We start from the raw sequence: 12,830 nt of genomic DNA on the forward strand, positions 1-12,830 counted from the left end.
TTTTTGGCATTTAAACTAGTATTTCAACATTAAAAAAAAAAAAAAAAAAAAAAAAACCTGTTTCTGAGTTATAGAAGTTATTGAGCTCCTCTGATACATATGTCTACATCAGCTACAGGACTCTCAAATATAGCTAATTTGGAAACAGTGGCCCTGAAGCTGGAGGTCAGTCTCAACCCTTTTCTGGGACTCGTGGGTACTGAAGTCTGGGTTTCCTACAGAACTTAACCTTCTCTCTCTCCTGAGTGTGACTGTGTTTCAATGTAATCTACACATCCTCTTTCAAATAGTAAAGACAGGCAAGACCCCCAAAATTGTGAACTGCTTTTGATTGCAAAGAATCTGAAGTAATAGAAGACTCTGGCTTATGGGTCTTCTTTTGGCTCATAGGGTCTTTCTCATAAGGAATGTTCTTTACGAAAGTGGCACCGTTTTGCTTCAATGCAAAATAAAATTTCTGATTTCCTTTTGCATAGTTCTGAAGATTAAGCATATTTTTTTAAATAGTAACTTCAGTGTAATACATATAAAATTAGAAATTACTACATTATCCCTATTTTTAAAAAATTAAAAAGAATTGATACTAACATACCAGAAAGTTAACGTTACCTTTTTTTTTTCTTTTAAAACTCCAAAGTAAAAATATTTTATCTTTGTCTAAGATCAAACTTGACTTTAAAAGCTATCGAAAGCTCAGATGAAGAAGGAAAAGATTGTTGAAAGATGATTTGAATAAGATGGATATATTCAAATCTAGGTGGTCTGTTAATTATATTCTAGGATAGTAAAGAAATTGGCCGAGTGTACTGAAATACCATTGGTTATCTCTTTTGAAAAATGCAGAAGGGTTGCAAAAGTACGTAAGATTGGAAAAGAACCCAAAATGGACCAGTATTTTAACAGGGAGAATTGTGATCTGTAAACCACAGACCTGAATAGAGCTTCTTTTTCTGAAAAAACAATTTTTAAGAAATCAACCTTAAAACACTGAGAATAGATGAAATCAAGCAATGCAAGAACAGCCCTAATTAGCCATCTGATTTTCAGAAGGGTAAAATTTTATCTCATTTAACTTTCGAATGGGCAGTACACTCACCTGACACAAAATTCAAAAGGCATAAAAGGGCACATGTGGTGAAAAGGGAACTTTTCTACTTCCCACTTCACAGGCAATGGCAGTCTCATTTCAAGTAAGTTAGGTGAGATAGATGACCATATTTTATGAAATCAATAAATGTTATTCATTTTGCCTGAACAAGCCTTTTTTAATACAGTTCTGCACAAAATATTAGCTAAAATAGAAACGGTGTGTTCTCGATCTGTTTTTCAAGCTGTCGGTTGAAGTATGATTAGGGAGTCCTGTAAAGACTTTTGTGATCTGTGCGTGCAAAAAAAGAAAAGCTGAATTCAATAGAAAATATCAAAATGTGTTATGGCAAGAGAAGATTGTTTGATAAAGTTTTTTTCTTCTTGTTTTATGCTTGTGTGTTCACACATACCTACACGTGTACTGACTGGGTCTCAGTATCAAAAAGACTTCGTATGGTGAATCTTGGTGAAAAACGTTGAAATCCTTTGTTTTGTTTTTATTTCAGTTTTTTGAAATGGCTCTTCAAGTACTCGAGTACAAAACTATTTAAAGATTCATATCCATAGGTACACCTGTGAAATGGCACCTCAGTTATAGCCCAGAAACAGTTGTGGCCACAACTGTGAAAGATAACATAGACACTAGACCACTGATAACACCAGGCTTCTAAATTCCTTGGCTTCTAAACTTAGGGCTGTATGTACTTAGGAGACGTGTTCTAAAACAATTAGTGAAATTTCTTAAAATGTTAAGACAAAATATGAGGAAGGTCCCCTAAGTGCTCCACCATGAGCTCTATTAGACAGTCTGGGTTCAGATTGGATCCTCTGCACAGTTTAGCTCTTTGGAAACTAAAGAAGACGACAAGAGGGCAAATAGTGTTGGATGTCAGAGTGCTTGATGAGACAAGCTGGCTTTCTTTTGCCACTCCCTGCCTGTGTAACATCTAATGGTTTGCTTAGCTTCAGAGAGCCTTCGTTCCTATATGTTTTAAACAAACCTACATTCAGTTCATTTCAGTTCAGTCGCTCAGTCGTGTTCGACTTTTTGCGACCCCATGAACTGCAGCACGCTAGGCTTCCCTGTCCATCACCAACTCCTGGAGTTTACCCAAACTCGCGTCCATTGAGTCGGTGATGCCATCTAACCATTCTGTCGTCCCCCTCTCCTCCTGCCCTCAATCTTTCCCAGCATCAGGGTCTTTTCAAGTGAGTCAGCTCTTTGCAACAGGTGGCCAAATTATTGGAGTTTCAGCTTCAACATCAGTCCTTCCAATGAACACCCAGGGCTGATCTCCTTAGTCCAAGGGACTCTCAAGAGTCTTCTCCAACACCACAGTTCAAAAGCATCAATTCTTCAGCACTCAGCTTTCTTTGTAGTCCAACTCTCACATCCAGACATGACTACTGGAAAAACCATAGCCTTAACTAGACGGACCCTTGTTGACAAAGTAATGTCTCTGCTTTTTAATATGCTGAGAACCCGTGTTTCTCAGGGTTGTTATGAAGTCTAAGTTAGCAAAAGACATCACACTCTAACCAGCACAATACAAGCCCTCAATAAAATGTGAATTTCTTTTCTCCGTATGAACTCACTGAAAAAACTTCAAGTATGACCCATTCTACACACACAGATAGAAATGCACACCCACATGTGTATATGTAGAATTTTAACTGCCTTGCAGCATTTATTGAATGTTCTCTAAATAAAATACTACTAAGCTCTTAGAAATAATTTATCAATATGTGCAAATGACTGCAGCAGAGAGGCAGTGATACATGAGTGAGTGGTTAAGAGCATGGGCCCTGGACTTTTGCCTCCCAGGCCACTGGGCCAGTTCATTCAACCTCACCAGTCCTCAGTTTCTTCATCCATAACATGGTGATAGTAGTAGAACTACTTCATGGGTTTTTACGAGTATGAGGTTGAACTGAATTTACTCATGTAAAGTGCTGAGAATGTCGCCAACCCCAGGCAAAGTTAGTTTTCTGTATCACCTGCTGCTGCTGCTGCTAAGTTGCTTCAGTCGTGTCCAACTCTGTGCGACCCTATAGAGGGCAGCCCACCAGGCTCCCCCATCCCTGAGATTCTCCAGGCAAGAACACTGGAGTGGGTTGCCATTTCCTTCTCCACTGAATCACCTAAGAGTACCTAAAAGATGGCAAGGAAGAGTGACCAGTGGGTTACTGAAGGAAGGTTGTCTATGAAAGGACAAAAGGGAGGCTTTAGTAAGATTCTGAGACTAAAGAAAGACCAGTAGAAAATGAGAGATTTTTATTCACACTTGTTTATATTGTTTATAGACTGATTTAGATATCCCCCTTTTCTTTTTTGGATATGGAAGTCTGTCTGAGTGTTTCTTGCATTTAAGTTTATTCGTTGACACAGTTTGGTTTCTCAAAGTTTTTGTATTTTTTTTTTGTTTTGTTTTCAGTTCTTTTAATGAAATACTTTTATTAACCGCTTTCTTGTTGTTGTTTTTTAGGGGAAGGGGGTGCAATAAAGATATTTCAAATTTTTGAAAGTTTAGTTCCAGGCCAGTGGCAGAGTATGTCTTCTGACTGACATCCCGGTCTCTTTAGGATAGAATATAAACATTACAGGTGAATTATTTGGCAGCTTAATTCTGTTTCCATAGCTCAGGCATTGTTTGGGAGAAAACAGTTTGATTTTGAAGGGACTTTTCAAAATTCTCAGGCAAGACCTTCAGCACAGTCATGGGTCTTCTTGTACATAAAAATCCACACTATTGAGAAATATTTGACTCATAAATATAACCAGTTTATAAGGATATGAGGGGTTGTGGCATGGAGGTAGCTATGGTGTTTTCGTCTCCTGGGTGGTTCTTGCTGGAATTTGAAGCAGAGAGATACTGCTTCGTTCAGTTATATGTAGGTATTCCATTATTCCGTCCTCACTGGCATCTTTACATAAGTCTTCAGTTGTGACTTCACCAGGGCTTCCCTGGTGGCTCAGATGGTAGAGAGTCTGCCTGCAGTGCGGGAGACCTGGGTTCAATACCTGGGTAGGGAAGATCCTCTGGAGAAGGAAATGGCAGCCTAGTCTAGTATTCTTGCCTGGATAATTCTCTGGACAGATGAGCCTGGCAGGATACAGTCTATGGGGTCACAAAGAGTCAGACATGACTGAGTGACTTCACTTTCTTTTCTGTCAGTTGCGACAGCCACGTATCCCATATGTCCCCTTCCCCAGCCACCGTGGTGCTTTGCATTTGTGACTGCCATAATGGACAAGTTCAGGAATTGCATCGTGAGTTACCTGGAGTTCATTTGCCCATTCGGAATACGTTTTAAAATCCATGTCTCTGTCAGAGTGCTTCAGGTGCAAACCCAGAGGTTTTACAGATTAAGTCCATTCCAAAAGCAGGGCATTTTCCATTGACTACTTAGTGCCAATCCACTTTATTCAATTCAATCCAATGAACTTAGAAAACTACTATCAGAGGCCTGGTTTAAGACCTGTCTTTGGTCTTCCTTACAAAGCAGTATCTGACTGCTTAGTAGAAGCTAACAAAGATATCCAGAATCACTTAGTAATGAGCATAGTTAGAGATTCAGGAACATATATTCCCGAGCAGCAAGAAGAGACCTGTGAGGCAGAGCTTGTCAACTTTGTTGGAGAAATTTGCAAATATATGCATCTGTTAGTGATCAGTGTCCTGACTTAATAGGCAAGTTTAAAATTACTGATTACGCTGATGTGCTTCTGATTTCTTTTTGCAAAACAGATGAGTAGTTTTTATTCCAAAATTTGTTCCAAATCCTATTTTTTGGCAGTGTGCTAGGTTTAGTCACAGTGTGAATAAAGTATGCTCCCCGTGTCTTGATTACTCTGCCTAAAATATCTCAACACAGTGTACATTTAGTCCTTCTTAGATTATTATAACTAATGTTAAACATCAACAACTTCTTACTTTAAGCTAATGAAAATATTGTAACATAGACTCTTATTACCCTTATGACACCTCTCCAAATTCAGATTCATCTTGTCAACTCTCCACTGTTTTGAATACCAAATACCCATGCTGTTATTCTTCCCAGTTCACTTCCTTTGCCCCTCCATCACTGATTTTTGATTGTATGTCCTTCCATTAATATTTAGAGGATAACTGATGTCTCCCCTTCATCTGTGGATAAAAGACATCATTATTAAATTGGCTTTTGCTTTATTCCATGTGTGTCCTGGATCTCCCTCCCCTCCTAGTAGCCAAGGACACATTTCTGAGTTCTTTATCTCTGTGCTTGCCAAAATGGGAAAAAGAAAATTGTTAAACCTGGAGTCTTATGAGATACTTAAGCAGTTTAATTCATATTTTTCATATAAGTGACTTTTTATCATCCAGTGACTCCAACCATGGAAACTATAAAGAGTTTTTTGCTCCTTGTGGCATCTATCTTGGGTGTAGTTATCTGTAATGAACTTGAATCATAGGGTATAAATCATATAAATCCTTGTAAAGAGCCTTAAATGAGCCAGCATGAGAATCTAGCAATAGTACAAGGTGTAACAGTGCTAGGAATCTGAGATGGAAATCTGACCTCAGTTATTTGCCTCTGGACCTCCAGAGGCTGGTAGTTACATTTGCTCCCCTTGAGAGAGAAGTATTTGGGGATGTTCTCTCAGCCATTTGTTGACTCAAATTAAGCATTGCATGAAGCAGCGTTCAACCCTTAGGAAAAGTCAGTTGCCATGTTTTGGAATCTTAGATGCTGGAACAGTAAACTTCTAAAAAAATGCTTTGATGCTCAGATTTAACAAAAAGTTAAAAAGAAATAAAGCCCTTAGAAACAAACCTAATACCCTGCCACTTATCATTGTTTTACTAATACAAAGTGTTTTGTCTTATAAGCAAATAGGGAAGAAGTCATTATTTTTGTAGCCTTTCATAGAAAGAGAAGGTACTTTAGTGTTCTTGGAACCGCATAGACTTTATAATTTAGATAAGATGCAGTTGTGGCCATCGTGGAAGAGTTAATAATTATATACTTGAGATGGTACATTGACTTTACAAACAAGTATTAAGTATCTTCAGTGTTCTTAGCACTGTTAGGCAGTTGGATGTGGGGAGCTTGTGACACAGGGATGAAAATGATATATGATTTATTAAGGTCCACAGTGCAAGAAAATGAAAAATTGGGATAGTGGATAGGTAAGTGGAAGACCCAAAAACACAAAATCCATTTGGGCATGAAAGGTGATAGACAGGGCTGGCTGCATAGTGTGCAGGACCCAGTGAAAAGGCAGATCCCTTTGTTCAAAAAACAAGCTGAAAGTGCCATTAAAAGTACTAAAATGTAAAGATTTTTCTTTTTTCTGTGTATCTCCCCTGCTCATGTGCCTGCTCCATTGTTCCATCAGGTGCAAGGATAAAATTAAGAACTGCAGGATAGCAACAACAGAACATTAAGTGCAGAGTGCTTCTGAGCCTGGCCACTTTTGACAGCGGGGCCATGGCCAACTGCACAGGTCACACACCCACAAAGCCCACCCTGGATGTAAGTGTGATGATTATGAAATCTACTGTGCCAGCACTAAATTCATATTTGAGGAAGGGTTTATAGAGAGAAATTTGAACGCGTTTATACAAATCAAGACAGATATGTTTGGGTGAGACTATGTTTTTTGTTTTCTTGATTAGGAGTAGGGTAGGGAATTTTTGTTTTCTATGTGGGAGGAGAGAGAATAGGGTATGAACGATTTAGAGGAAGTAACTGACTTGAAGAAATAGGGTGATTGTTGTGTGTACCTAGGGAGTGGCTAAGTTATTTGTTGAACCTTGGTATATGGAAATAGGGGGAGCATTTGAAACCCATCTGCTTACTTTTTTACAAGATATGTTAAATTGTATCACACATACGTCTACATCAGTTGTCACATCAGCCTCTCCCTTTTTCTCAGTTTCAACTCTTCTGGAGGGGAGCTGTTTAACACCCTGATGGGCTACCCCAAATGTGCCTGCCCCAGTTGCGGTGAGAATCCATCCAAGCACTGTAACAGGCAGACTCGGTGTCCATTTCATTTTTCTAGACCCTCATTACCACATGTAGCTAGATGATCAGAAGAAAGTGTTTCAAAAGATTGAAAACCCCTACCTTAGGTTTCGTCTTCCCTGATGGCTCAATGGTAAAGAATATGCCTACCAATGCAGGAGACGCAGGTTTGATCCCTGATCCGGGAAGATCCCCAGAGAAGGAAATGGCAACTCTCTCCAGTATTCTTGCCTGGGAAATCACATGGGCAGAAAGGATCCTGATAAGATACAGTCCATGGGGTCGCAAAGAGTTGGACATGACTTAGCACCTGAACAACAACCTTATATTTGGCATTTTCATTTTTTGTCAGGGGGATGGACAGTGATGAGAATTTGTAGGAGGCTCATTTCTTTTTTTTGGCCTGGGAGCATGCATAAGCCTTCTCCAAACTCAAAAAGAAGAAGAAAAGAAAGAACGAGTGTTTCTTGAGTCTTTCAGACCTCGATCTACTGTGTAGCTCCTTATTCTCTTTCTTGTGAGTTTTCTTGAAGAAAGGTCCTGATGGTCCCCACAGAGATACGAGGTGAAACTGTTAGGGGAAGCACACTGATTGAAACCGCCCACCCTGGCCAGGCACCATAGTAACCATTTGCATGCGTTGTTTTATGACAGAAGATCCTGATAAGAAATAGGGAACTAATAAGCCACCACCAACCGGAGGAGTTCGGGAGAGGTCGAAAGGAGACACTGCGTGTCCGTCCACTTCCCAGAATCCCTCTTGCCAGCATCCATCTTGGCTGAGCGATGCGTGCGCCACCAGGAAAGACTTTGAATTAGAATGATTGGCCAAAGACCACCCGGAAACTAATCCCATCACCATAAAACCCGAGACTACAGAGCAGTTCTCCTGGGTTCCCTTACCCTACTGCTCTCCACCCGGGTGCCCTTTCCCAATAAAATCTCTTGCTTTGTCAACACATGTGTCTCCTCGGACAATTCATTTCCAAGTATTAGACAAGAGTCCAGTTTCAGGCCCTGGAAGGGGTCCCCCTTCCTACAACAAAACCGCACCCTCACGGGTTTTTATTGCTGACTCTCAAATCTTAGGTTACTTTTTTCTTGCAGCCCTGCTTGACTGCTGTGCTCCCTGTTGTTTCTGAATGCTTCTTTCCTTTCAGAGTTCTTTTTCTTGGTTGATTTCGACGTTGTATGCCTCTACTTTTCCTACATTTCTTTTCACTCAGCTTTCTTTTCCTCTCCACTCCTGGAATGTAGGCACTTGGCAGGTTTGGTCCGGCAGCCCTCTCTTCATTCTCTATTCTTTCTCTCTGGAAACTTGCTTCCATTCCATGGCTCCCCCCTGACAGCATCTCAGCCTTGATGTCACGGACTCCTTCCTGACTGCAGATTCATATGCTCATTTAACTGTGTCTCGTATGAACATTCTCATACCCCTTTAATCCCAATATCCTCTTCATATGGTCACGTGAAATAAATTCATTTTTCTAATTGGAGTTTAATTACTCTCTCTCATCTTACCCCATCCCTGCTGTTTCTCACATGACATGCTCCCTCTCCTGATTGGTATTCTTTTTCTCTCCTGGATTCCAAACCTGTTACCAACGTCCATCTCTCCCATCTGGGCACGTGTAGGCACCGATGCCTTTCCATTGGGCACTTGCAACATGTAGCACAGGACCTGGAACACTCAGTAAGTGTTCATTGACTCAGTTGATGATTATTGAGAGGCCTCCTTCCACTGCCCAGCCAGTTTTCATATTTAGTTGATTTTAAGTCAAAGACTGTTTCATACCTTCATCTCTTACGTAAATATTCCATTTCTGTTCTTTTGCATCTCTAACCTGTCCTTTATATTTTTGCTAGCGTCGTCCTCCTCAAACACAAAAGGCCTTTAATACATACAGGGCTATGACTCTCTCATCTTTACACCCTAGTGCTGAACCAGTGTCTCATGCACAGTAGCCAATTAAAGGTAGGTTCAGCTTAGCGGTAGCAGTGCTAAGAAGGAAGGAAAGAGATGTGAGGGGGTGACAGATTGAAAGGAGGATTAGAAAGATAAAAGGAGAGAAACTAAGGGGCTGAAGCCAACCAGTCTGTCTGTAAACATTCCTATCCTCTTGGTGTTGGATTGAATGAAAGCTGGTGTTTTTCTGCTGATGTCCCTAGAAACTTTTTTCCCTCTTTGGAAAAGAAAGATATATTATTTAAGAGATGGGGAGAGCAGGGAGAGGCTGGGCTCAGTCCCTCTCTCACAAATATCATGAAATCTTGTTCATAGAACATAGAATTTTGAAGTTAGAAAATGCCTGAGTGGAGCCCAGTTCTCATTCTACAGAGGAGGAAACTGAGGCCGGGGAGGTTAAGTGGCTTAGCAGCTCGCTAATGGGAAAACCAGCATTAAAACATGAGTCTCTTTATTCCTCTTCCAGCACATCCATCAATAAATCACAGCATCTCTTTTCTAGGTGGCCAAGGCCAGTTTTTAAAGTGAAAGGTTAGAACTACTAAGAGACTAGGCATTTAAAGACCCTTTGTTAATCACAAACTTTTGCTGGATTCACATCAGACCCTTTTTAAAGGACTCAGCATCTTTGGAAATAGATTAGTGATTTTCCATTTCTTTTTTTTTTTTTTAAGCAGAGATCTTTGTTTTTATTTTTAAAAAATAAAATTGCCCCTAGTAACATAATTAGGAAAACAGATGAATGTGGCATTGTTATGGTTAAATAGGAGGTGAAGACCCAGCCTAAGTCCTGCCTGATCATCTGCCTTCTATCTTGGTAATGGCTGAAGATCTGAAGAGCTAGTGGATTAAATGATCTCTGAAGTCCCTTCCCTTTCTCACAGGCTCTGATACTATGATTATATAATCTGTTGGCATTTGGATCCTTATTGAAAATTCTCAGGTAATGAAGATTTAGGGAGAGAGAAAAAGAAATGGTATGGGAAAGCATCAGAAGGTAAATGGGCCTTCCATTTGGTTCTGAAAAGACAGCCAAGAAAGGGGACATTTAAGAGGGCAAAGGGAAACATTGCAGTATTTGGAGATTTTTGAACGATGTTGCCAAATGATAAACAAAGACGATGTTGGCATTAGGTGTTAAAAACTAGAAGAATGAGGAATCCAAAGGAGGGGAGCTCAGATGCAGGACTCTTCTCAGCTCAGGAAATGAAAATAAGACTGAGATTATTTGGAGGAATGAGTTTGTAGGATATTCATGAATTAGATTTACAGTGTAAAAGGCAGAACTTTGTTGAGTTGCTTTCCTAGGTTGAGCAAAAAATAATTGCCTTACAGCATCAATTGGTCCAGTGGTAGGGGGGAAAGTGTAATTCGTTTATTATTTGAGTTTTTTTCTTCATCATAGTTATCTCTAGGACATAGAAATAAGTAGGATAACTGCTTTGGTGTCCCTGCCTTATATAGGAATTTTCAAGAAGGCTGCAGAAAATTCTTCTGCCAAGTCCCAATGTCCTTGTTGACCCTCAAACTTTTTTTGAAAGTAAATAAGGGATACTACAGATGCTTCTTATCTATTTATTATTCACACACACACCTTACATTATATTATATTATATTATAGGCTTCAAATTTTTAATTATTTTTCTTCCAACTCTTCTTTCCTTTCACCAGGCCCTGAAAAAAGTACATCAAATAGAAGTTATTTTGGGTTAGTAAAAATTGCCAAAGGGAGGATGAAGGGGAAAAAAATATATCAGTTTTTCAGAATATAATATAAGTTGACTTAGATTGCATGCCTAACATTTTGCTGTTGCATCAGAAATGTTCATATGGCAGGAATAGAAAGAAAGAGTAATTTTAGAGATGGGCTGTCTCTTATAGGAGGAGAGACCTGAGTGGAGTACCATAGCACAGAGCTTTGAGTAGCCAGGAGGCAGGGATGTTGTTGTTCAGTTGCTAAGTTGTGTTTGACTCTTTGTGACCCTATGGATGGCAGGTTTGCTCAAACTTATGTCCACTGAGTCAGTGTCCAACCACCTCATCCTCAGTTGCCCCCTTCTCCTCCTGCCCTCAATCTTTCCCAGCAACAGAGTCTCTTCCAGTGAGTCAGCTCTTCACATCAGGTGGCCACAGTATTGGAGCTTCAGCTTCAGCATCAGTCTTAGAATATTCAGGGTTTATTTTACCTTAGGATTGACTGGTTTGATCTCCTTGCAGTCCAAGGGACTCTCAAGAGTCTTCTCCAGCACCACAATTCGAAAGCATCAATGCTTTGGTGCTCAGCCTTCTTTATGGCCCAGCTCTCAACTCTCAATCCATACGTGACTACTGGAAAAACCATAGCTTTAACTAGATGGATCTTTGTTGGCAAAGTAATATCTCTGCTTTTTAATATGCTGTCTAGGTTGGTCATAGCTTTTCTTCCAAGGAGCAAGCGTCTTTTAATTTCATGGCTGCAGTCACCATCTGCAGTGACTTTGAAGCCCAAGAAAATAAAGTCTGTTACTGTTTCCATTCTTTCCCCCTCTATTTGCTGTGAAGTGATGGGACCAGATGCCATGATCTTTGTTTTTTGGATGTTGAGTTTTAAGTCAGCTTTTTCACTCTCCTCTTTCACCCTCATTAGGAGGCTCTTTAGTTACTCTGTGCTTTCTCCATTAGAATAGTATCATCTGCATATCTGATGTTGTTGATATCTCTTCTGGCAGTCTTAATTCTAGCTTGTGATTCATCCAGCCTGGCATTTTGCATGATGTAGTCTGCATAGAAATTAAATAAGCAGGGTGACAATATACAGCATTGATGTATTCCGTTCCCAATTTTGAACCAATCTGTTGTTCCATGTCTGGTTCTAACTGTTGCTTCTTGACCTGCATACAGGTTTCTCAGGAGGTAGGTTAGATGGTAAGGTATTCCTGTCTCTTGAAGAATTTTCCACAGTTTGTTGTGATCCACACAATCAAAGGCTTTAGAGTAGTCAGTGAAGCAAAAGCAGATGTTTTTCAGAATCCCCATGCTTTTTCTATGATCCAACAGATGTTGCAAATTAGATCTCTGGTTCCTCTGCCTTTTCTAAATTCAGCTTGTACACCTGGAAGTTCTCGATTCACATACTGCTGAAGTCTAGTTTGAAGGATTTTGAACATTACCTTGCTAGCATGTGAAATGAGTGCAGTTGTGCGGTAGCTTGAACATTCTTTCCTTCTTTGAGATTGGAATGAAAACTGAACTTTCCCAGTCCTGTGGCCACTACTGAGTTTTTCAAATTTGCTGGCATATTGAGTGTAGCACTTTAACTGCATCGACTTCTAGGATTTTAAATAGCTCAGCTGAAATTCCATCACCTCCACTAGTTTTGTAATAATACTTCCTAATTCCCATTTGACTTCACACTCCAGGATGTCTGGCTCTAGGTGAATGACCACATCATCATGGTTATCTGGGTCATTAAGACCTTTTTTTGTGTAATTCTTCTGTGTATTCTTGCCACCTCTTCTTAATATCTTCTTCTGTTAGGCCCTTGCTGTTTCTGTCCTTTATTGTGCCCATCTTTGCATGAAATGTTCTCTTGGTATCTCCAATTTTCTTGAATAGATCTCTAAGTCTTTCCCATTCCGTTGGAATTCTGCATTCAGTTTGGAATATCTTTCCCTCTCTCCTTTGCCTTTTGTAAAGCCTCCTAAGACAACAATTTTGCCTTCTTGCATTTCTTTTTCTTAGGGATGGTTTTGGTAACCACCTCCTGTACAGTGTTACAGACCTC

The 12,830-nt window shown here is 39.9% G+C and overlaps 1 protein-coding gene across 6 annotated transcripts in view; it reads left to right on the plus strand.

Moving 5' to 3' along the window:
* ARL15 (ADP ribosylation factor like GTPase 15) overlaps window positions 1-12,830 on the plus strand; it is a 578,537-nt gene that overhangs the window by 453,354 nt on the left and 112,353 nt on the right. The window contains exon 6 of one of the 6 annotated variants that reach the window (XM_045163677.1): window positions 7,756-7,899. The exons of the other annotated variants lie outside the window; for them this stretch is intronic. Within the exon in view, the coding sequence (XP_045019612.1) occupies window positions 7,756-7,884 (129 nt within the window). The 3' untranslated portion in view covers window positions 7,885-7,899. Of the gene's footprint in view, window positions 1-7,755; window positions 7,900-12,830 lie in introns of those variants that run through there. 6 annotated transcript variants of the gene reach the window in all.

The sequence above is a fragment of the Bubalus bubalis genome, chromosome 19, assembly GCF_019923935.1.
Source record: "Bubalus bubalis isolate 160015118507 breed Murrah chromosome 19, NDDB_SH_1, whole genome shotgun sequence".
NCBI lineage: Eukaryota > Metazoa > Chordata > Mammalia > Artiodactyla > Bovidae > Bubalus > Bubalus bubalis.